Source organism: Schistocerca americana, chromosome 4 (assembly GCF_021461395.2).
Source record: "Schistocerca americana isolate TAMUIC-IGC-003095 chromosome 4, iqSchAmer2.1, whole genome shotgun sequence".
NCBI lineage: Eukaryota > Metazoa > Arthropoda > Insecta > Orthoptera > Acrididae > Schistocerca > Schistocerca americana.
In genome coordinates, this window is record NC_060122.1 from 525,107,053 (window position 1) to 525,133,784 (window position 26,732).

A 26,732-nucleotide genomic window follows, 5' to 3' on the forward strand; every position below is an offset into this window, starting at 1 on the left:
CGTTCGTCATGCGTCCCATATGGATTTCCGCGGCTATTTCACGCAATGTTCCGTGTCTGGTAGCACTGAAAACTCTACACAAACTCCGCTGCTCTCGGTCGTAAACTGATGGCCGCCGCTGAATGCCTTGTCCGTAGTGAGAGGTGATGTCTGAAACTTGGTAATCTCGGCACACTCTTGACTCTGCGGATTCCGGAATACTGAATTCCCTAACGATTTCCGAAATGGAATATCCCATGCGTCTAGCTCCAACTACTATTCGGTGTTCAAAATCTTTTAATTCCCGACGTGCTGTCATAATCACGTCGGAAACTTTTCACATGAGTCACCTGACGTCAAATATAGTTCTGCCAATGCACTGCTCTTTTATACCTCGTGTACACGACACTACCGCCATCTATCGCTATAACATAATTTTTGTAACATCAGTATATAATGAATAATAAATCCTGCACTGTATTTCTGCAACTGTGTTAATACTTGTATCTTCTGGCTCGAATTGATCAAGGGCGATGAGGTAATTCTGAATCATATTGTTACTTACAAGTCGTCTTTTTTCCTTGTATCTGTATGGGGTCGGAAAGTTAATTTTTGGATATGGCTCGGTGCCCATCCTGTCACAAACCGTTCCAGCCTACTTCCCCCTCCCCAGTGGGTGGTTCTATGATGTTTTGGAGTGATTTTCCTACCGCTACTTGGGGTCACTCATTCAAGGTACCTGGAACACGAAACAGGATGCTTATTTCAACCTTCTCGGTGACCAAGTATTTCCCTTTCTTCTACATTTTCATGGTGAGGACACTGTGTCGTCTTCCAAAACGAGAACAGCCATTTTCAGGGCTCCAGGGTTCCTTGACGAACACGTATAACGTATACACAAAATCACGTCAGTAAGTGGTCGCTAAATCGTACAGTCTAAGTTCCATATAAAGTATCTGGCGTTATTTGTAGCAGCTAGTGAAAAGCAACAATGAATACCTTCCCAATTTTGTTGTTTTGCCGTATCTAATTATTAATCAATGACTGTAGCTAGGTGTATAACACATCCGAAGAAACTTGTGATTCTCTCCCTCTCCGAAGTGATGCAATTAGCAAGATTGGACGATGTGTCACTTCGTATTAACTTGAAGCCCCCTTGGCGTGACAAACTTGTTTTCTTTGTGTGTTTTTTAGACCACTTACGAGTTGAAAACCGCAGTAAACTACTCAACAGGCGACAGCAGCATCATCTGCCCAATATATCATCCAGCTGCATATCAATGTACTCCTGTCAAGAGATTCGTCTATCTGGTAACGAACATCGTTATTGAATACACAAATGTCTATTGAGAGCCATAGTTTCACCATGTTATATCTACAGCCACTTCACTGATTGTAGACGGTGTTGATAACTCAAGAACACTGTGGAGTACTCACCGATATAGAGTCACGACTTGTTCTTGCAGCTGTGCCGAGGTCCACCTTCCTCCAGCTGTCCAGGAAGTCGCGCACGTTCTGCCTGGTGTTGTCCACGATCCGGAAACCCGTGATGTTGATCGCGCCGTACTCCGTCACTTCGGTCTCCCACCGGTCGTCCATAATCTGCGAAACAGCCGGAGAGGTGATACACAAGTACACTGCTTTGTTTTGAGTAACCCTACACCAGCTGCCATTCACTCGTAAGAACACAGAAACTGCTATCCCACACCTTAAGACGAGATAACGAGTTATATAATAGGCATCCCCATTGTTACCAAATTTTCTTGCTGTCTCTCATCCACTTTTCACCACCTCCTGATTGTCATTGTTACCCTTGAAATTCTTCCAATCTATATATTTCTTCTATTAGCATACAAGTAAATGACATTATATGCGTTGTCTTGACCTTATGGTGGATGCATCGAAACTTCCAGACGTAGGATTTTTATAACTGGTATGATTAACGCTTATTGTGCAGATTAACATTAATCTCCGTTAGTTTTCAATAAACTGACGCAGCAATCAGCACTGAACGTGTGGCGTCAAGTACGGCAAATGGTTCTCTCTTGACCAAGAAATATTCTGCGGTGCGTATGGCTCCTTTCCGCTCATTGTCACTTATTTTTAGACGTATGTTGGGCCCCCAAATTTCTTGATCGGTTGCTTAGAAAATCGATTTCTCGTTTACTTATAGCAACATCGCTCTTGGACGGGTTGTGTCTGAGTTTTCTCTTCATCTCAGCCGTGCCACAAGTGATGTACAATAAATTGTTGCGTATCATGTAATGGACAAAAGAGCGGTGCAACCAAGTGTGAAGACTTTTCCTCCCGTTTGCATTAAATCTGTGTCTCAATTTCTTAAAATACTTCGTCATATGGAGTAACTAACTGCATAATTATGTAGTGGCATTAGAAATAGTAATATACATATATGTCATAAAATCAAGTGGTCCTTCTATAGCAAACACATGGTACGTTTTCACGTTGCAGACTGCTTCACTCGGCGTGGTATTATGGTTGGGCCACGAGACATCTGCTGTCAGAGGGGCGGGGGCCACGGGTAAGAGGAAAGTGACTTGTGCACACAAGCCCATGCGGCGACCATAAGCCGTCTCACTATTAGTGTAGTAAGTGGGTGATGGAGCTTCATACAGTACAGCCCAGTCAACTAAGGAAAATTAGAGGAAAAATATGCGTAGTCGCTAATTCTTATACAGTGGTAGGAGGGGGATGTTAGCTTGGAGGAGTAAAGGAGTATAAAAGTAAAAGTTTACGTTTTTCTTGAATAACTCGAAAACCGCGACCTCTAGCGAAAATGTTTCCCAGTGTAAAATTAAATTACACTAAATTTCCTACAAGTAAGGTTCTATTATTTTTTTCACTAGGACTATTAGTTTGCACGTTGCAGGGGATAGAAAACCGCATATTTTAAAATAAATGGTGTTTTAATGGTATCCAATTAATGTGTATAGTTAAATAACGTGGATTAAGAACAAATGCTAAATGCTTGTACCACGTCTAAATACAGTAGAGCCATATTAAGGAACAAATTGAGTTCTGGGGATTTAAAATAGTTGCAAGGCGGGGGATGGACGGTAGAAGCACGAGGGAAGGTAGCTCACCAGATTGTGGTTATACACTTCCCTCTTTCGGAAAATGCAAAATGAAGAGCAAGCAGGCCATTCCCCATTATTTCCACCGTAGTAAATCACCAAATGAACATACAGGGTGTTTCACAAAGTTCTATCAACCCTTCCTCATCTCGACTTATGAATCATTGACGGCGGAGTGTGCAGGTATGCCATGTGGCTGGGATTTCCAACAAAGTGTGTTAATATTCCATGATGTACAGATATGAATTACTGATAACACTAAAGCATGAAACGCGTGTGAACAAAATCTATGTAAGTCTCCGCTGGGGAAATTCTTACGAGGAGAACACGGCAAGTGCCATAACTCGATTTCCCAGAAACGTCGCTCAGTGGAAGAGGGGTCAAAATAAGAGAACACGTCTCGGCTTATCGGTAGAAATCCGACAGTCTCTGAGAAAACGACCGACAAAGTTTTCGAAGTACTTTATGTGCCTTATAGCGAGCAAGAAGTTCAGCCGCAGTGGTGGCAATGTGTCTAGCGTCGCGGCTTCATACTTTTGCGTTCAATGTTCAAGAGCCGATTATTTATTTTAGCTTTCCATTTATCTACCCATATCCGTAGGAGATTAGTACATGAATTTTTTGTAATTTACACTCCTGGAAATGGAAAAAAGAACACATTGACACCGGTGTGTCAGACCCACCATACTTGCTCCGGACACTGCGAGAGGGCTGTACAAGCAATGATCACACGCACGGCACAGCGGACACACCAGGAACCGCGGTGTTGGCCGTCGAATGGCGCTAGCTGCGCAGCATTTGTGCACCGCCGCCGTCAGTGTCAGCCAGTTTGCCGTGGCATACGGAGCTCCATCGCAGTCTTTAACACTGGTAGCATGCCGCGACAGCGTGGACGTGAACCGTATGTGCAGTTGACGGACTTTGAGCGAGGGCGTATAGTGGGCATGCGGGAGGCCGGGTGGATGTACCGCCGAATTGCTCAACACGTGGGGCGTGAGGTCTCCACAGTACATCGATGTTGTCGCCAGTGGTCGGCGGAAGGTGCACGTGCCCGTCGACCAGGGACCGGACCGCAGCGACGCACGGATGCACGCCAAGACCGTAGGATCCTACGCAGTGCCGTAGGGGACCGCACCGCCACTTCCCAGCAAATTAGGGACACTGTTGCTCCTGGGGTATCGGCGAGGACTATTCGCAACCGTCTCCATGAAGCTGGGCTACGGTCCCGCACACCGTTAGGCCGTCTTCCGGTCCGCCGCTCGTGGTCTCGCGGTAGCGTTCTCGCTATCCGAGCACGGGGTCCCGGGTTCGATTCCCGGCGGGGTCAGGGATTTTCACCTGCCTCGAGATGACTGGGTGTTTGTGTTGTCCTCATCATTTCATCATCATCCAGGAAAGTGGCGAAATTGGACTGAGCAAGGATTGGATACTTGTACGGGCGCTGATAACCACGCAGTTGAGCGCCCCACAAACCAAAACATCATCACATCATCATCATCCGTCTTCCGCTCACGCCCCAACATCGTGCAGCCCGCCTCCAGTGGTGTCGCGACAGGCGTGAATGGAGGGACGAATGGAGACGTGTCGTCTTCAGCGATGAGAGTCGCTTCTGCCTTGGTGCCAATGATGGTCGTATGCGTGTTTGGCGCCGTGCAGGTGAGCGCCAGAATCAGGACTGCATACGACCGAGGCACACAGGGCCAACACCCGGCATCATGGTGTGGGGAGCGATCTCCTACACTGGCCGTACACCACTGGTGATCGTCGAGGGGACACTGAATAGTGCACGTTACATCCAAACTGTCATCGAAACCATCGTTCTACCATTCCTAGACCGGCAAGGGAGCTTGCTGTTCCAACAGGACAATGCACGTCCGCATGTATCCCGTGCCACCCAACGTGCTCTAGAAGGTGTAAGTCAACTACCCTGGCCAGCAAGATCTCCGGATCTGTCCCCCATTGAGCATGTTTGGGACTGGATGAAGCGTCGTCTCACGCGGTCTGCACGTCCAGCACGAACGCTGGTCCAACTGAGGCGCCAGGTGGAAATGGCATGGCAAGCCGTTCCACAGGACTACATCCAGCATCTCTACGATCGTCTCCATGGGAGAATAGCAGCCTGCATTGCTGCGAAAGGTGGATATACACTGTACTAGTGCCGACATTGTGCATGCTCTGTTGCCTGTGTCTATGTGCCTGTGGTTCTGTCAGTGTGATCATGTGATGTATCTGACCCCAGGAATGTGTCAATAAAGTTTCCCCTTCCTGGGACAATGAATTCACGGTGTTCTTATTTCAATTTCCAGGAGTGTATATAGGTTCATCGTAGAATACAAAATATGCATTAACTCGGTTAATCTTTCCAGGAGTGTATATTGAAATTACGCTGTTCTTATTCGTTTACTAATTGTACGTCTGGTGCATAAATAAAAAAACAACGAATTAACGAGAAAAAATATTGACATTGTTTTCGGTGAGATTACTGTAGTATATCTTGATTCATAATGAATTTAAAGTGGCAGTTTTCGGTAAAGTGATCGGTTTTGCGAGGTTCGCCGCCAAATTATTGCACGCGCCTATATTTAGACGTTTCTTTCCCGAGTGAGATTCATTCGAAGAAATATCACTGTGGCAAACCTGCCTTCACGCGATGCTCGTGGTGCTCTGGACTTCTATGTTTCGAATGTTTCAGCGATGGGTGTAATCCTACGGAATGAACCAAATCTTCCTGAACAATAAACATCAGAATAAAATATAAACATTAACCTAAGGATTGATATAAGAATGAAACACAATAAGAGTATGAGAATTTAATAAACTGAAACTCTTGAAAATACCATACATGCATATATTATATAATAAGTGCACGACACTTATGCTAATTTCAAAATTAATACAATACCCTTGTATCCCCTTACTTGATAAGAAACGTTCGGACATTGGTAGATAAATTAAAAAAAATAAAAATAAAAACAATAACCGCGTTTCGAGCATTGGGTGCAGAAGTAATAGACCACACTCCTAGCCACTGCGCCACCATTTCAACAGAACTTATCATGCGCTAAGAGGCATTTAAATTACGTCAGCAACTCTGACAGTCGTTTTCTCAGAAACAGTCGGATATCTACAGTAAAACCGAGACACATGTCCGCTTATTTTGACCCATCCTCCTCTGAGTGAAGTTTCAGAGAAATCGGGTTATGGTAGTTGACGTTCAAATGGCTCTGAGCACTGTGGGACGTAACTTCTAAGGTCATCAGTCCCCTAGAACTTAGAACTACTTAAACCTAACTAACCTAAGGACATCACACACATCCATGCCCGAGGCAGGATTCGAACCTGCGACCATAGCGGTCGCGAGGTTCCAAACTGTAGCGCCTAGAACCGCTCAGCCACCCAGGTAGTTGACGTGTTCTCCTCGTTGGTAGTTCTGTACGGTAGTTGTAGCGTTCTTCCAGGAAAGGCAACTTCCCGTACAATGAGTGCACCTTGCGTTTCAGTTTACAGATTTACCCAGCATTTCCTGTCCATTTGTCTCATGTGAACAAACAAAATAGCTTCACTGAGCTCGAGTTTGTATAATGGAAATATTTTCAGTTTATTAGTTTGCACTTGGTAAACGGACTATTATGTGAAAAAGTCAACATTTGGGGCTGTCAGCTGCGTACCGCACTGAAGAGCCTGCCCCAAGTGTAACGTGCTGTCAATATGTAGTCGACAGTACCGACTTCATTGTCTTCATTATCAATGGGTGGAATACTTTTCGCAGCTGGAGAGTATCAAACGCATCACCCCAGCCCAAACTCTCCCAACATCTGAAGATCCCCAGAGGCTTCAACTGACGTAGGTCACCTAGCTCTTACGCAACTTAAGACATTTCACCTCAAGGCAGGCAATGCATCACAGCAAATTTATGTTCTAGATTTATACGTGATCAGTCCCATTCCGTCACACATATTGACGCTCATCTTTTTTTTCTTCGTAGTGTTCTACGGTTCTGACATGGGCGCGTTTGACCGTAGCTGTTTTTACGCCTTAAAACAAAAACAAAACAAAACCCACTGTGGGTGTGCGGTAAGCGGCTTCAATCAGTGCAGCCCTCCTGTACCAGTGACACTAGTTAGCGAATGGAAGAGGCTCTTGCAGTCCACCAGTAGCACAATTAATGGTGAAAGGTGTGCAGTAGCTTACTGGTCATTCATTAAGTCACCAACAAGTGACTACAAGAAGGCTACATAGTCTTACAACACGCTGTCAAAGATAGACAGCAACAAGATACCACATTTAACAGTCCAGCCTCTTTCCCATCAACAGTAGATAGGTCACCGCCAACATCATACTTACAAAATAAGCACTTGTCAGCCACTGATTACAGAACCGTATTTCACAGTGTGCAGAAATTTACATAGATTTAGTCGACATGATTTTCTTGTATTATTATTATTATTATCAGCAATTCATATCTGTATTCGATGTACTGTTAATAAACTTTGTGGAAAAAATAAACAGCTCCTGGCAAGTCTACGCACTGTGTCGCCAGCGAAACATAAGGCGAGCTGAGGAAGGATTGATATAACTTTGTGAAATGTCCTGTAACTGCTTTCTGTGATGTAGTGCCGTTGAACGACTGGGGAACTGCTAGTTCACTCTTCATTTTTCAGACGTATGGAGGAGAGACAACCTACTTTCCCTTACGCTTCTAACCTTAACCCCCCACCCTGTTGCAAACCCAGAAAAAAATTTATCTCTTAATGTGGTTTTAATGCACTTAAATGTGGTACACGTATTTAATATTTCTTCTTAACCCATTTTATGTAACAGTAGACGTCAGTTTTATACCATTGGAACAGTACTTTTAATATTTTGAAATTTTTCCGTCCTCTGCAACGCGGAAACTTTTAATTCTAGAGACAACGTGATTTTCGAGATGTTGTTGTTGTGGTCTTCAGTCCTGAGACTGGTTTGATGCAGCTCTCCATGCTCCTCTACCCTTTGCAAGCTTCTTCATCTCCCAGTACCTACTGCAGGTTACATCCTTCTGAATCTGCTTAGCGTATTCCTCTCTTGGTCTCCCTCTACGATTTTTACCCTCCACGCTGCCATCCAGCACTAAATTGGTGATCCCTTGACGCCTCAGAACATGTCCTACCAACCGATCCCTTCTTCTGGTCAAGTTGTGCCACAATCTCCTCTTCTCCCCAATTCTATTCAATACCTACTCATTAGTTATGTGATCTACCCATCTAATCTTCAGCATTCTTCTGTAGCACCACATTTCGAAAGCTTCTATTCTCTTCTTGTCCAAACTATTTATCGTCCATGTTTCACTTCCATACGTGGCTACACTCCATACAAATACTCTACATTTTATATCCTCTCTACTTCGACCATCATCAGTTATTTTGCTCCCCAACATTCCATTATCCTTGTTTTGCTTTTGTTGATGTTCATCTTATACCCTCCTTTCATGACACTGTCCATTCCATTCAACTGCTCTTTCGAGTCCTTTGCTGTCTCTGACAGAATTACAATGTCATCGGCGAACCTCAACGTTTTTATTTCTTCTCCATGGATTTTAATACCTACTCCGAACTTTTCATTTGTTTCCTTTACTGCTTGCTCAATATACAGATTAAATAGCATCGGAGAGAGGCTACAACCTTGTCTCACTCCCTTCCCCACCACTGCTTCCCTTTCATGTCCCTCGACTCTTATAACTGCCATCTGCTTTCTGTACAAATTGTAAATAGCCTTTCGCTCCCTGTATTTTACCCCGGCCACCTTCAGAATTTGAAAGAGAGTATTCCAGTCAACACTGGCAAAAGCTTTCTCTAAGTCTACAAATGCTAGAAACGTAGGTTGGCCTTTCCTTAATCTAGATTCTAAGATAAGTCGTAGGGTCAGTATTGCCTCACGTGTTCCAACATTTCTACGGAATCCAAACTGATCTTTCCCGATGTCGGCTTCTACAAGTTTTTCCATTCGTCTGTAGAGAATTCGCGTTACTATTTTGCAGCTGTGACTTATTAAACTGATAGTTCGGTAATTTTCACATCTATTCACACCTGCTTTCTTTAGGATTGGAATTATTATATTCTTCTTGAAGTCTGAGGGAATTTCGCCTGTCTCATACATCTTGCGCACCAGATGGTAGAGTTTTGTCAGGACTGGCTCTCCCAAGGCTGTCAGTAGTTCTAATGGAATGTTGCCTTGTTTCGACTTAGGTCTTTCAGTGCTCTGTCAAACTCTTCACGCAGTATGATATCTCCCAGTTCATCTGCATCTACCTCCTCTTCATTCCTCAAAGCTACACATTCTTCTTCTACTGTATTTCTTTCCCCCATTTCTGTCAATTGTTCCCTTGTGCTCTCCCTGAAACTCTGTACAACCTTTCGAGATGCTCCAGAAAAACTCAAAAATGTGACATCTTCAGGTCCCCTCACTCCAACTTCATGCCCCACCGGTCACGATTGTTAGTATGATGTTCATGACACTCCTCTCTAAAGCTGTACAAAAATTTACGACTACAGGAAATTTTTTCCTGGACATTTTTTGGACTTCGTTGACTGGGCTAGTAGCGTCGACGCCACCTTCCGGGCCTACACTTTGCTGCGCGTTCTCGCGGCGTGGACCACTTTCTAGACCGACCTGCTTCGACAGTAATCTACCCATGTAGCAAAAGTACGCTGAACGTGTATTTACACGTTCTGGATAGCTTTGGGTGGCGCATCTTAGATGCGTCGCCCTCTGTATATTCTTACATCCAAACCTGCAGATGTGAGACACTCAGATCCATGACAAACGTTGTATGTAGATAGAGTATCAACCAAAACAACCATTTCGTTCGTGACATTCGCTGTCGTCCAATAGAACACCAGAACTACAGAGCACAGGAAACGCGCATCTATGAGTGATAGTTTTGTTGATAACGTGTGGGTGAGTTGGTAGAGCGTGAGATCGTGGTGCTAAAAGTTCGCATTAAAACCCCAGTCATGACACTTTGTTTACGCGTCAAACTGTTATATGGGAGAACATTTTCCTGACGTGTAAAAGAACTTTCTGGAGTTTGTAGCAATGTACTTTTGGCAACTTCTTTCGCTTCGTTAGTTGAAAGTAGCAAAACTATAGAGTACATTTGTATAGATAGGTGTGGTATTCTGTCGCTCATAGGCGACAGAACAGACACCACTCGTGATGAAGCAGCTAGTGCTTTTTGTAGTGTGACAGCATAAACATAAACGATCGGAATAGTAGAATAAATAAAAAATTGCATCACACGTGCTGAAGTATTAATAGTCCCATAAAACACTTTCACGCATACTACAGTAAAAAAATTGGCATCACTGGAGTATAAACGCAGGGCTCTTGGTATGACGATCTAGTGCTCCACCAACTTCAAGGAATCTATCCATATTACATACTCACAGCTATGCTTTCCCTGTGCTCTGTAGTTGTGGCGTTACTTTTAATTAACCTTTACGCCAGTTCTGCTCGATGACAGCACATAGTACGAACCAAATAAGAGTTTTGGTTGAAGCCCTATCGACCAATAACGTTTGTTACCGATCTGAGTGTATTGACGTCTGAAGGTTTGAGTGTTGGTCGTACTTTACAGTTAGAAGTGCTAACTGACACAGACGAAGTTTGTTGATCAGAGCATGTGTTTCGTTATACATATGTCACGGGGCAAAGATGTGTGCTAGATCATTGCTTGACCCTGAGGATAGAATTTCCCGGGAGATGTTCTTCCAGATTAACTGTCTGCCCACGTCTCACCAGCCGACTCAAAGCTTCATCGTGGAACTAGCTAATGCACCACAAAGCGGTTTAAATCCGGTAACTCACCAGCCCACTCAGGAGGTAGTGGTAGGTCCTCTTGCCGAGTGTTATGTCCCGCACGTGCGTCACCACAATCTCCTTCGCCATCTCTGTAGGGCAGTCCAGCACCAGATATTTGTTGCTCCACCTGGAACAATTATCATTTGGTCAGTACGTTAATGATGACACATGAGACTGTTCCGACGAACATTTATCTTCAACTGAAACTACTAGCAAAATTTAAATGAAAAGAATTTTTTGGTGTAACGTGAGTTTTTCTCTGTAGCCCTCCGAGAATCTGTGTCTGTATGAAGCCTATATCCGCAGATTTTTTTTTTTTTTGGGAGCTTGCATCAATAAACTAGAATTATTTTCACTGGTTATTGTGTGAATGTTGCATGCTACGTTCAAAAACACCAGTAAGACATCAATGAAGGACTAGTGGAGCGACAACTACTGGGACAGTACGCTATCGTTATTTCAAAACCGAAATACAAAATAATATATGTGAACATATGAGAACAAGTGATAATGCTTAAAAGTAGCATGTGGAGAACGACACTCACATTAACCAACCATCAAAATTTGGCATTGTCCTGTGAACTCAGTGATACTGAGAGTCGTCAAAGTACTTTTCATTGCGAAAGTAGAGCTAACTGTAAAGAGAGCTGCTTAAAGAGAACTGCTTACAGAACTTCTGAAATGACATAGTGAGCGCGATTATCTGGGATGCGGGATCCGTAAAAGATCTGTGTGCTTGAAATGGTCAGTATATGAATAGTTTCACAGCAAGGATTGATTACAAAGACGGGGAGAAACATTTCTGTTAGCTCCCGGGGTTCTACACTGGGTTTATCTTCACAAAAACCAGGCATATGTACACGATTTCAATAACAGCTGAAAGAATGAAGTTTCTGGGTTGGTGTTTAACTGAATGTGACGTTTACCAGTACACGAATATTTATTATGACTGAAGAACATGGAGGCGTTACCGTGCGCTCGTAGTTTGACGTCACAAACTGGAACAAGAAGAGATGTCAAAGTATAACCTTCCGTCGATAACGAGGTTAATAGAGACGGAGCACAAGTACGGATTGGCCTTACATTAATTGATTTAGGAAAATCGTGGAAAACATAAACTTGGCTGATCGGCCGGTCTTTGAATCCCGCTTCTCCCGAATGCCGATCCATTGATTTAAACACAGCGTCATCTCGATCAATGCCATTGAAAAGCAATGGTCTAAAAAGCGTGGGGAAGTACCAGAAGCTGAAAGAGGATAGAGGCAGATGGGAGCTTAAAAGTCGTGTATGGTAGAAGTACAAAACAAAACACTTTTTCCTAGCTATTTTTTCCCTTTAGTTATTCTCGAGAAGATACCTGATGTAATGTATCACATTAAAAAATTATGATGAAAGTGCCTGAAGATTCCATTGCACATAAATTTTCAAGGGAAGTGGTTATGTTAAAAATTTTCAGTACTTGAGAGTAACTGTAGGAAGTGGGTTTGTAAACATGAGGTGCGAAAATGAATATTTTGAGAGGAAGAGTTCCAATGATTGTCTGCATTTGAATGTGGGACAAATCCGACCTGCGTTTGTCAATAATTCAGTTGGAACGAATTCGCAACAGAATTCATTGGCTTCATATTATCTGGATTTTCTACATATTTGCACGATGTGGTATTTGCCCAACGCGCTGCCTCACAGTTATTCCATTAATATTTTGCTCTGTCACTTAACCAGAAAAAAATTCAGTCGCGAGTAAAATGTTACCAGCCGACAGGAAAATGTATTCCGCAAACCTTCACCTCGAACTGTTCACGTATGGCCACATATTATTCCGCTAATTAAATGTTTGATTCGGAATTTAATTAAGCCGATTTTATTTCCTGTATTACATTAAATTACAGTAACCGGAAGCGAAAAAAGTTAGGTGGACCGGAATCCCAATGCCCGTATAAACTTCGAACCACTGCAGAAGACAAACTTTTTTCGCCACAAAATTGTTGAAACATACACAGAAATGCGTATGGGACTGTGGCAGGAGGGGGAGAGGAGGGGAAGGGAGAAGGTGAAAGGAGCAGTGGGAGATAAGAGGAAAAAAAGGGCTGTGCTGAATATTTTGAATTCTTCGAAAGAATGCAGCGTTCACTTCGTTGAGTACCCTGTCGTAATTTCTTCGTCAGGCAAAACACTCAGTGTACCTCTCAAAAAGCCTATTCTTCTTCATAAAAAATATTTCCTATCGACGATGTGCAGGATGAATCGTTATAATGCAAGAGCTCAGATGCTTCGGCTATCAGAATATAGATTTGTCCTTGCGTACGAAATGGCTGTTCAGTTATTTCAAAAATAGAACTGGAGGACAATCATTGATCCAGCTGGTATACCGGTATATCAACGTGACGCTACTGAACGCTTATATCGCAACTAAATATGGTTTTCATTAATATATTATCGTATATGCATGAGTTTTATGCCTAATTTAAAATTTTAGAATTTTAAAAGCACTGAATATTAGACAACTGGACTAGCAAAAAAATTAATCTGGTTACCATGGAATATTTTTAAGTTTTGTGGGTTGCGTCTGATCGCAAAACATTTTAAACGCTCTATTAAAGTAGAAACACAATGCTAAAGTGTATCAAAATATCACACAAGTTAAATTTTACCATCGTCTTCTACACAATAATTAAAAGATATTATTTCTTCAATAATTCGCTATTTTAAACAGTTTAAGATGATTACAGGCAACCGCTTGTAAACAAACAATAAAATATTAACCTTTTTTGAAACAAATAATGTTAAGTGTCTTCTGATTCATGGCTTGTGAAAGGTACTGATCAACTTTGTTGTTCCTGCTGTTGCTATTGTTGTGGTCACCAGTTTGTAGACTGGTTTGATGCTCTGCGTGCTACTCTATCCTGTGGAAGCCACTTTGTCTATGAATAACTACTGCAACCTACATCCTTCTGAATTTGCTTACTTTATTCATTTCTTGGTCTCTGTCTACGATTTTTAGTCCCCGCACTTCCCTTCAATACTAAACTGGCGATCCTCTGACGTGTCAGAATGTGTCCTATCAACTGATCCCTTCTTCTACTCACATTGTGCTACCTCATTTCAACCCAATTTTGTTCAGTACCTCCTCGTTAGTTAAGTGATCTACTCATCTAATCTTCTCATCCTTATTTAAAAAAAATAACTTTTAGTCCCCTCGATCAAGATCACTCGTGGTTGGTATCTCCTGACACTCGATTCACATGGAACAGATACAGTTTCAAACCATGGAATTTTTTTGAATTTATTAATGTTTCTATGTGATGTCGTGGCTGTATTAAACTCGGAGGCTGAAATGTAGACACAGCCACACATTGTGTGGAAGCACTAACTTAATGAGGTTCGAACATATACGCCTTGATCATTAAAAATATGTTCACATATGAATCTTCACTGCATGGAAAGCACTTACAAACGTCCATCAACGCAAAGTAATTCTAGTAGTGTCACTACTGTGTAAAGGTAAAAAAGGTAAAAGCAAATATGAAAGCCAGTAAAAATTTCGTTCTGCTTCCCTCGTAACCGTGTCCTCTTCTTAATACGAAATGGCATCTGTATTTCTATAAAATACACTACAGGCCATTAAAATTGCTATATCATGAAGATGACGTGCTACAGACGTGAAATTTAATCGATGGGAAGACGATGCTGTGATATGCAAATGATTAGCTTTTAAGAGCATTCACACAAGGTTGGCGCCGGTGGCGACACGTACAATGTGCTGACATGAAGAAGGTTTCCAACCGATTTCTCATACACAAACAGCAGTTGACCGGCGTTGCCTGGTGAAACGTTGTTGTGATGCCTCGTGTAAGGAGGAGAAATGCGTACCGTCACGTTTCCGACATTGATAAAGGTCGGATTGCAGGATATTGCGATTGCGGTTTATCGTGTGGCACCATTGCTGCTCGCGTTGGTCGAGATCCAATGACTGTTAGCGGAATGTGGAGTCGGTGGGTTCAGGAGGGTAATACGGAACGCCGTGCTAGAACCCAACGGCATCGCATCACTAGCAGACGAGATGACAGGCATGTAAATCCGCATGGCTGTAATGGATCGTGCAGCCACGTCTCGATCCCGGAGTCAACAGATGGGGACGTTTGAAAGACAACCATCTGCACGAGCAGTTCGACGACGTTTGCCGCAGCATGGACTATCAGCTCGGAGACCATGGCTGCGGTTACCCTTGACGCTGCATCACAGACAGGAGCGCCTGCGATGGTGTACTCAACGACGAACCTGGGTGCACGAATGTCATAACGTAATTTTTTCGGATGAATCCAGGTTCTGTTTACAGCACTATTGATGGTCGCATCCGTGTTTGGCGACATCGCGGTGAACGCACATAGGATGTGTGTATTCGTCATCGCCTTAATGGCGTGTCACCCGGCGTGATGGTATGGGTTTCCATTGCCTACACGTCTCGGTCCTCTCTTGTTCGCACTGACGGCACATTGAACAGTGGACGTTACATTTCAGATGTGTTACGACCCGTGGCTCTACCCTTCATTCGATCCCTGCGAAACCCTACATTTCAGCACGATAATGCCCGACAGCATGTTGCAGGTCCTGTACGGGCCTTTTTAGATACAGAAAGTGTTCGACTGCTGCCCTGGCCAGCACATTCTACAGATATCTCACCAACTGAAAAAGTCTGGTCAATGGTGACCGAGCAACTGGCTCATCACAATACTCCAGTCACTACTCTTTATGAACTGTGGTATCGTGTTGAATGTGCACGGGCAGGTGTACCTGTACACGCCATCAAAGCTCTGTTTGACTCAATGCTCAGGCGTATCAAGGCCGTTATTACGGCCAGAGGCGGTTGTTCTGGGTACTGATTTCTCAGGTCCTATGCACCCAAATTGCGTGAAAATGTAATCACATGTCAGTTCTACTATAATATATTTGTCCAATGAATACCCGTTTATCATCTGCAGTTCTTCTTGGTGAAGCAATTTTAATGGCCAGTAGTGTATATAATTATATCTAACTGATCAGAAGTATGCAGACAGCTCTATGTATTGCGGATTAACCATTAAATTTCAGGATAGGCGCATTCGCGCCAGTGTTGAAGGAGACAGGGAGTGTTGTGTTGTCAGTAGAGGAGCAGTAACAGCAGAATGGAGCCGTCAGGAGAGATCAGTGACTTCGAACACGTGGACTAGTCACTAAATCCCACCTGAGTAAAAAGTCCGAAAGGGGCATTTAAACCCTCCTGAATCTGACCAAATCGACTATTAATGATGTGACTGTGAAGCACAAACGACAAGGAACAATGATAGCGAAACAAAGACCAAGCAGGTAGCATGAACTGACGGACAAGGACCCTCCAGCATTGCACAGTGTGGCTGTCGAATATCGCATGAAATCAGCGGAAGGAATAGCTCGTGAGTTACATAGTATTATCAGCAGTACAGCTGGCACAATGACTGTGCATAGGGAGTAAAAAATAATGGGGTACAATCGTCGAGCATCCCCACATAATCCTCACATTTCTGTAGTCAGTGATAAGTGACAGCCGGCCACTGTGACCGAGCGGTTCTATGCTTTTCAGTCTGGAACCGCGCTGCTGCTACGGTCGCAGGTTCGAATGCTGCCTCGGGCATGGATGTGTGTGATGCCCTTAGGTTAGTTACGTTTAAGGAGTTCTAAGTCTAGGGGACTGATGACCTCAGATGTTAAGTCCCATAGTGCTTAGATCCATTTGAACCATTTTGAGAAATGACACCTGAGGTGGATTAAAGTGCGACGCCACTGGAAAAAAGAGTGCTTTGCGGCGGTAAATCACGCTACGCCCTGTGGCAAACCACTGAACGGATTTGCGTTTGAAAAATGCCTGAAGAAAGCTACCTGCCATCATGTGTAGTGACAATAGTGAAGACATGCAGAGGCAGTGCTGCTACGGTATGGGGGTGTTTTTCGTGTAGTGTGTGTGGTCCCTTATTTTAGTGCTTAAGAAAACGGTAAATGCGGAAAGATATGAACACATTTTACAGTATTGTAGAAGAACAACTGGAAGGAGATGACTGTATCAATTTGACAACGCACGCTCTCATAAAGCCGCATCTCTGAGACAGCAGTTTGTGGACAATGGCGCTCATGAAATGGACTGACTGATTGTCCAAAGTCGTGACTTGAACCCAATGGAACACCTCTGGGATGAATTACATTCGTGATCTCCTCGGGAGGTTAAGTAGAGGGAAGCAATATATTAGATACCTCATCCAGAAACGCACCCTCTCGAAACGTGGACAGCAAGCTACACCGCGATGCAGAGCGCCTCTCTTGCAGAGTCTGCCACTTGAGCTTGCTAAACATTTCCGTAACGCTATCACGCTTACCAAATAACCCTGTGACGAAACGCGCCGCTCTTCTTTGGATCTTCTCTATCTCCCCCGTCAACCAGACCTGGTACGGATCCCACACTGATGAGCAATACTCAAGTATAGGTCGAACGAGTGTTTTGTAAGCCACCTCCTTTGTTGATGGACTACATTTGCTAAGGACTCTCCCAATGAATCTCAACCTGGTACCCGCCTTACCAACAATTAATTTTATATGATCATTCCACTTCAAATCGCTCCGTACGCACACTCCGAGATATTTTACAGAAGTAACTGCTACCACTGTTTGTTCCGCTATCATATAATCATACAATAAAGGATCCTTCTTTCTGTGTATTCGCAATACATTACATTTGTCTATGTTAAGGGTCAGTTGCCACTCCCTGCACCAAGTGCCTATCCGCTGCAGATCTTCTTGCATTTCGCTGCAATTTTCTAATGCTGCAGTTTCTCTGTATACTACAGCATCATCCGCGAAAAGCAGCATGGAACTTCCGACACTATCTACTAGGTCATTTACGTATATTGTGAAAAGCAATAGTCCCATAACACTCCGCTGTGGCACGCCAGAGGCTTCTTTAACGTCTGTAGACGTCTCTTCATTGATAACAACATGCTGTGTTCTGTTTGCTAAAAACTCTTCAATCCAGCCACGCAGCTGGTCTGATATTCCGTAGGCTCTTACTTTGTTTATCAGGCGACAGTGCGAAACTGTATCGAATGCCTTCCGGAAGTCAAGGAAAATAGCATCCACCTGGGAGCCTGCATCTAATATTTCCTGGGTCTCATGAACAAATAAAGCGAGTTGGGTCTCACACGATTGCTGTTTCCGGAATCCATGTTAATTCCTATAGAGTAGATTCTGGGTTTCCAGAAATGACATGATACGCGAGCAAAAACCATGTTCTAAAATTCTACAACAGATCGACGTCAGAGATATAGGTCTATAGTTTTGCGCATCTGCTCGACGACCCTTCTTGAAGACTGGGACTACCTGTGCTCTTTTCCAATCATTTGGAACCTTCAGTTCCTCTAGAGACTTGCGGTACACGGCTGTTAGATGGGGAGGGGGAGGGGGGAGGGGGGAGGGGGGGAGGGGGGCGGGTAAGTTCTTTCGCGTACTCTGTGTTGAATCGAATTGGTATCCTGTCAGGTCCAGTGAACTTTCCTCTGTTGAGTGATTTCAGTTGCTTTCTACTCCTTGGACACTTATTTCGATGTCAGCCATTTTTTGGTTTGTACGAGGATTTAGAGAAGGAACTGCAGTGCGGTCATCCTCTGTGAAACAGTTTTGGAAAAAGGTGTTTAGTATTTCAGCTTTAAGCGTGTTATCCTCTGTTTCAATGCCATCAACATCCCGAAGTGTCTGGATATGCTGTTTCGAGCCACTTACTGATTTAACGTAAGACCAGAACTTCCTAGGATTTTCTATCAAGTCGGTACATAGAATTTTACTTTCGATTCACTGAACGCTTCACGCACAGCCCTCCTTACGCTAACTGACATCGTTTAGCTTCTGTTTACCTGAGAGATTTTGGCTGCGTTTCAGCTTTAAACTATATATATATATATAAAAAAAAAAATACTTCCATTCGATCTAGACCCCAGCGTCCTACATCGGTACCTTCTCTGGTTGGACTCTTGAGGAATAATAGGCTGCCATTCCTCCACAGACATTCAGAAACCTCACTGCAACTGTCACCGGTAGAGATAAAGCCCTCGTAAACTCAAAGGGTCCACTTACAGGTGTCCAGATACTTTTGATCAGACAGCATATGTAGATTTTGAGCGATGGTAGAAACACAGGTGTTAAAAAGTCATGTATGAGGCTTCTAGTACTCCAGAAAACATTTCCTGGCGTTAACACGTATGCAGGAGTGGTTTCTCCAAATAGATTAGGGATGTCTTTCTGCATTATACACTACTGGCCATTAAAACTGCTACACCACGAAGGTGACGTGCTGCAGACGCGAAATTCAACTGAAAGGAAGAAGATGCTGTGATATGCAAATGATTAGCTTTTCAGAGCATTCACACAAGATTGGCGCCGGTGGCGACACCTACACCGTGCTGACATGAGGAAAGTTTCGCACCGATTTCTCATACACAGACAGCAGTTGACCGGCGTTTCCTGGTGAAACGTTGTTGTGAGGGAGAGAAATGCGTACCATCACGTTTCCGACTTTGATAAAGGTCGGATTGTAGTCTATCGCGATTGCGGTTTATCGGATCGGGACACTGCTGCTCGCGTTAGTCGAGATCCAATGACTGTTAGCGGAATATGGAATCGGTGTCTTCAGGAAGGTAATACGGAACGCCGTGCTGGATCCTAACGGCCTCGTATCACTAGCAGTCGAGATGACAGGCATCTTATCCGCATGGCTGTAACGGATCGTGCAGCCACGTCTCGATCCCTGAGTCAACAGATGGAGACGTTTGAACCATCTGCACGAACAGTTCGACGACGTTTGCAGCAGGATGGACTATCAGCTCGGAGACCATTGCTGCGGTTACCCTTGACGCTGCATCACAGACAGGAGCGCTTGCAATGGTGTACTCAACGACGAACCTTTGTGCACGAATGCAGGAGCGCCTGCGATGGTGTACTCAACGACGAACCTGGGTGCACGAATGGCAAATCGTCATTTTTTCGGATGAATCCAGGTTCTGTTTACAGCATTATGATGGCCGCATCCATGTTTGGCGACATCGCGGTGAACGCACATAGGAAGTGTGTATTTGGTCATCGCCTTAATGGTGTATCACCCGGCGTGATGGTATGGGGTGCCATTGGTTACACGTCTCAGTCACCTCTTGTTCGCATTGGCGGCACATTGAACAGTGAACGTTACATTTCAGATGTGTTATGAGCCGTGGCTCTATCCTTCAATCGATCCTTGCGAAACCCTACATTTCAGCAGGATAATGCCCGACGGCATGTTGCAGGTCCTGTACGGGCCTTTCTGGATACAGAAAATGTTCGACTGCTGCCCTGGCCAGCACATTCTCCAGAGCTCTCACCAATCGAAAACGTCTGGTCAATGGTGGCCGTGCAACTGGCTCGTCACAATACGCCAGTTACTACTCTTCATGAACTGTGGTATCGTATTGAAGGTGCACGGGCAGCTGTACCTGTACACGTCATCGAAGCTCTGTTTGACTCAATGCCCAGACGTATCGAGGCCGTTATTACGGCCAGAGGTGGTTGTTCTGGGTACTGATTTCTCAAGTTCTGTGCACCCAAATTGAGTGAAAATGTAATCACATCTCAGTTGTAGTATAATGTATTTCTCTAATGTATACCCGTTTATCATCTGCATTTCTTCTTGCTGTAGCAATTTTAATGGCTAGTAGTGTACTTTTGCATTATGCTTTGCGACATGAGCTGGTGAACCTTCTCTAATGTTGACGGGACATCTATGTTGAACAGTTATACTTAGGGTACAGCATTCATTGTCTATGTAAAAACGCACCAATGAACCCCAATGTGACTGATCCAGGATGAACTTCACCCATTCAATATGTCGTAAAATTTAATTTGTGGTCTGATGCTGTAGAGTTTCCAGCATCAGTATCGAAAACTTCACAAGTAAATTAGACAAAATGCGATCGTGCAAGAAGCTTCTGCTCTTGAACTGAATTGATTAACATCAAATAAATTCGTTCAAACTATAAATACAAAAAAAGCAAGCGCTGTAAAAATTGATAAAATATCAAGAACAAGAACTATGTAACTTCATCAGAAACATGTTCATTAAAATAAAAGGAACTTATACCAACAACACAATATATCGTAGTAATATACCAGCAAACTTTGTATTGTGCGCAACCACAGATGTAGATTTTTTCACGAGGAAGTAGATCGCTTCAGCTGTATGATGATCCCACTAGTTTCGAAGCGTTAGAGCCACATCTCCAGGGATAAATTTGTATACAAACAAGAGCAAAACGTACAAAGATCCAGTTTCGGTCAAATCGAAGTTGAACTATTCACTGAAGTGCCAGAAGTCATGAGATACCTCATAGTATCGTGCCGGATCCCCTTTTGCCTGGCGTAGCGTAGCAGCTCGACTCACAAATCGTTGGAAGTGCATTGTAGATAAACCCATGCTGCCTCTGTAGCCCTTCACTATTGCGAAATGTTGCCGGTGCAGGATTTTGTGCACGAACTGACCTCTGAATTACATCCCATAAATGTTCGAGGGGATTCATGTCGGGCGACCTGGGTAGCCAAATTGTTCGCTAGATTTGTCCAGAATGATCTTCAAACAATCGGGAACAGTTGTGGCCCGGCGACATGGCGCGTTGTCATCCATGAACATTACATCGGAAATCGTTGCAAATGGTCTTCAAGTAGTCGAACATAACTATTTTCAGTCAATGATCGGTTCAGCTGGACCAGAGGACCCATTCCACTCAATGTAAACGCAACCCACACCATTATTGAGCCACCACCAGCTTCTAAGGGCTTTGTTGACTACTTGGGTTCATGGCTTCGTGGGTTACGCGCCGCACTCGAACCCTACTATCAGCTTATACCAATTGACTCCGGACTCATATGACCTGGCCACGGTTTTCCGGTTGTGTAGACTCACGAACCCAGGAGAAGTGGTGTAGGCGATGCCGTGCTGTTAGCAAAAGCACTTGCTTCAGTCGTCTGCTGCCACAGCCCATTAACGCCAAATGTCGCCGCACTGTCCTAACAGATACGTTAGCCGTACGTCCCACATTGATTTATGCGGTTATTTCACGCAATGTTGCTTGTCTGTTAGCACTGATAACTCTACGCAAATGCTGCTGCTCTCGGTCGTTAAGTGAAGGCCGTCGTCTACTGTGTTGTCCGTGGTGAGAGGCGGTGCCTTAAATTTCGTATTCTCGGCATTGTGGATCTCGGAATACGAAATTCCGTAATTATTTCCGAAATGGAATGTCCCATGCCTCTTACTCGAACTAACATTCCGCTTTCAAAGTCTTTCAGTTCCCCCCCGTGCGGCCATAATCACGTCGGGAACCTTTTCTCATGAAGCACCTTAGTACAAACGACAGCTCCGCCAATGTCCTTTTATATCTCGTGTACGCCATACTACATTTATCTGTAAATGTGCGTATCGCTATCCCATGACTTTTGCTACCTCAGTACATGAAAATTAAATACTTACATTTATTTCATAACTTACTTCAATCGATAGCTTGTAGATGACCCAACATTCTTTGTCCAATTGTGATAAAAATATTCAACGTCGAGAGGTCGGTAGTCCAATTTAAAACATGATAGAGTGCATGGTACATCATCCTGATATAGGAAATCTATAATAATTGTATAGTGGTAAACCAAATTGAAGAAATGATGTGTGTAGGTGATGGAAGCTACGTTCACACTGGTAAGAGAAACTAAATCTCATAAAGCAGAGCATGTATGATTGTATGATGGGTAACGAAGGTCAAGTTCAGATAAAATGCTGCTTACAAAATTGAACATCATCCAGATAAAAGGACTGAGTAGTGGGAAAACTAAAATATTACATACATATACCAAAGGCGTAACATCGTCATGACAATGCGAGGCACTTTTTCAGTGACTTGTTGACTACTTGGGTCCATGGATTCGCGGGTTATGCGCCGCACTCGAACCCTACTATTAGCTCATACCAAGACCACGGTCTCTGTAACTCGGCTTTGTTTGGTCCTTCACGGAAGTACCCGATACAGCGCGAAATTTCATTTAGCATTGCGATATGGCTTTTTTCGGTCGTGACAATTCCTTCAGTTAGGCAGAATCGTGGAGTCAACGCTGTACACTCTTTACTATTTGTTCATAATTCAAAGATCCAGCGGCTGTTTGCACAAAAAGAGGCAGTCTAGCGATCTGTCATTACAATGCTTTAAAACGAATGGGAGCGACAGAAGAGAGGGATGAGAATTCTCAATTCGCGTATGTGACGGGTACTGCTTATTTCCCATTAAACGTCATTACATTACCACGCAGAAAGAATTTAAAGATTAAGTTGACAATGAAAGAGCAAAAAATTGGAACAATCGACTGGCAGGATTCGTTTTACTGTACATGAAGAAGCACTCTGTGCTAAATTTCGCCGGGCGGGATTAGCCGAGCGGTCTTGGGCGCTGCAGTCATGGACTGTGCGGTTCATCCCAGCGGAGGTTCGAGTCCTCCCTCGGGCATGGATGTGTGTGTGTGTCTTTAGGATAATTTAGGTTAAGTAGTGTGTAAGCTTAGGGACTGATGACCTTAGTAGTTAAGTCCCATAAGATTTCACTCACAATTGAACATTTTTCTGCTAAATTTCCAGGTGCGTGGACGTGAGCAAATTGATGGAACGTACAGTGAAAGTTCTGAAGTCCCACGCTTTATCCCATTGTCAGTTGCAACAATTTTAAATGCAACTTCACGAAGAGTATGGCGACTTCAAATATTACTGGAAAGTATGTTGGTTACGTCAAAGGGCATGCAAGGAACAATTTTTCACTTTAAAACTAGTTATTGTTGAATTTACGAAGGAAAAAAGAGAGGAGTAACGAAAATTAGAACACCTGGAGTGGATTTGCAGACTTCACACTTACGTGGACTTAACTCCAAGCTGCTCACTGTAAGACATTGCAAAGTAACTTCTTTCTGATTTGATGGAGATGCGTTTAAGAAGAAAATCTTGTTGTAGAAGCTCACTAGCGTCAAAAGAATGTGAAGTCTGAAGAATTTATTGTGGTCTTATAAGAATTACTTGGATAGTTTTATAAAGGTTTTGAGGTCACTTTCAATCTTATATCTGTTTTAGAGCAGTTTTTCAGACCACTTAGTTGAAAGCATGTGTAGAAGCCAATAAGGAAAATGGGTGCATGCACGTAAGAACGCATGTAGCGAGAGGTAACATAAGAAAATAATCATGAACAGTGGCAGAGAAGGTTGGGTAGCATCTTTACAAGTAATACTACAATTCTTGCAAGTAATCTTACAACCCAGCAAGAGAATGTATGCTGGTAGCTGGGTAACGAGCAAGGATGAACAAATGGTGTTGCGAAAGATGCGAGCCGGGTCCTGAATGATGTAAACGTTGTATTAAGTGATGAGAACATAAGAAAGAGAAGTACTAGGAAGGAAAGGGAAGTTTTCTTACGTTTAAATCTAGGCAGCTCAGAACTAATTTGCACGAATGCTAGCTCTACGGGCCGAAGTACAACTCCACTGATAAACACTGTAGCCGGCCGCGGTGGCCGTGCGGTTCTAGGCGCTCCAGTCCGGAGCCGCGCTGCTGCTACGGTCGCAGGTTCGAATCCTGCCTCAGGCATGGGTGTGTGTGATGTCCTTAGGTTAGTTAGGTTTAAGTAGTTCTAAGTTCTAGGGGACTGATGACCACAGCAGTTGAGTCCCATAGTACTCAGTGCCATTTGAACCATTTGATAAACACTGTCACAGGTTGTTCAGGGATACATTACGGGTACTTGTGACGGACGGTGTCCCGTGGCGCGTCACAGAGTTATTGCATTTCGGTTGGTTTCTTGCCCCAATTAGCTTTGTATCTGTCTCGCACTGAAAACAGTGTACATATGTCGACGGTATGCATGATGTGTCTTGTTTCCATTCCCTCACAATATACAGTATACTGCTGGCAACAGTAACGTCCTTCTTACCAACTTCCCTCAAGTTTGCATTCAGTACTGCTCGATTCTGGGTAAAATTTTGTTTTCTGGTAATGTTCGCCCTGCGTTAACAGTGACGCACAGAAGTACTACGAATAGGTCTACTGATGAAGAGTCAGCCGGTATGCAACTCGTGCACTGTTTCACTGGATGCAGTGGAAGAGCGGCACAACTACGCTTTGCTGAGGTATATGAAATGAATTCGCAGTTGCGAATACAAATGACCATCAGCTGTATAGGGGATTGGCGACAGTGAAAATTTTGTGCCGGACCGGAACACGAACCAGGGTTGTACTCTTACACACATTATGAAATTCCTGCACAGGAGTGGACATTTTAATTGAAAGCCGCTACTTGGTTTTGGCGGATAAATACGATACTGCAGTGCCCGTGTTGTTAAGAAGAATGACGCAATGTTCCTTTGGACATGCATCCTTGCATCACTTTTCTCCCATGTAGAGCTAGAAGGGGCATTCAAATGAAACACGGTCACTAGTGTAAAGTAACGGTAAAAATTTTATTAACTCAAGAATGTAGTTATACACAGTACATGTACTCAGACTGTTCGCAGATTTATCCCGTTGCGACACTAGCCGGTCGATTCCATCCTTGAAGAAGCTAGTAGGCTGCTGTCGGATCCTGGCCTGGACCCAGTCACATACTTCGTCATCCGTTGCCAATCGATGACCGCGAATAGCTTCTTTTAGAGGTCCAACACATGAAAGTCCTACGGTGAAAGGTCCTGACTGTGCGGTGGATGTTCCAGTGTTCCCCACCGAAACTGCTGCAATGTCGTCTTCACCGCATTGGCAGTGTGTGGGCGGGCATTATCATGCAGGAGGATAACGGCGCTGGACAACATGCCTCGGCGTTTCGACTTGATGGCTCGTTTAAGGTTCTGTAAAGTGGCTTGATAACGCTGGGAATTGTTGGTGGTTCCCCGTTCCAGGAACTCGACAAGCAGCCGGGCCTTGTGGTAAAAAAAGAACGACATCATGACCTTACCAGAACTGGAGTGCACGGCCTTTGATTTCTTTGGAGGTGGTGAAATCGCACGTTTCCACTGCTTGCTCTGACCCTTGCTTTCTGGTTCAAATTGGTGACACCATGTTTCGTCACCTCTGACAATACGCGACAGAAAGCCATATTCCTCCCCATTATAACGTTGCAGATGACTCAAAGACAGCGCCATCCGAGTATTGCGCTATTCGGCACTCAGTTGCTAGGGAACCCACTGCGCACAGATTTTCGAAAATTCAAGTATTGATGCATTATGGTGTGGGCGGTGCCCACGATAATACCCAGTAACCGATGGATCTATTCCACGGTGACTCTGCGGTTGTCCAAGACTAACGTATTGACTTCCGCAACTATTTCCGGTGTGATGACACGATGAACCTGTCCAGAACGAGCGTCGTCTTCCAGTGACTCGCGTCCCTCAAGGAAGAGTTTGCGCCATTCCACAACACTTGAACGACTCACACTGTACTCACCGTACACAGCCTTCATCCGTCGATACATTTCACAGCTTCTAACTCCCTCCGCCGCCAAAAATCGAATCACTCCTCGTTGTTCCTGCTTACACGCCTGCACGTTCGGCAGTGGACGATCACTTCTGTGACCACCGTTTCTTTGGCGTGAAACAGCACTGGCGCTATGCAACATGAAACGGTGCGCACGCGTCAGTCTCTCTACCAATAGATGACGCCACCATACCCGCTGTTACGTGGTGCCATCTTACGTGTAAGGCAATGGTAGACGCCTTGACCAGGTTTCATTTGAA

General features: G+C 44.0%; 1 protein-coding gene across 1 annotated transcript in view; it reads right to left on the reverse strand.

Moving 5' to 3' along the window:
* LOC124612890 (glutamate receptor 1-like) overlaps positions 1 to 26,732 on the reverse strand; it is a 398,257-nt gene that overhangs the window by 103,725 nt on the left and 267,800 nt on the right. Inside the window, exons 6-7 of the mRNA XM_047141343.1 lie at positions 10,917 to 11,037; positions 1,417 to 1,581 (exon numbers count right to left, since the gene is read on the reverse strand). Coding sequence (XP_046997299.1) covers positions 1,417 to 1,581; positions 10,917 to 11,037 — 286 coding nt within the window. The remainder of the gene's footprint in view (positions 1 to 1,416; positions 1,582 to 10,916; positions 11,038 to 26,732) is intronic.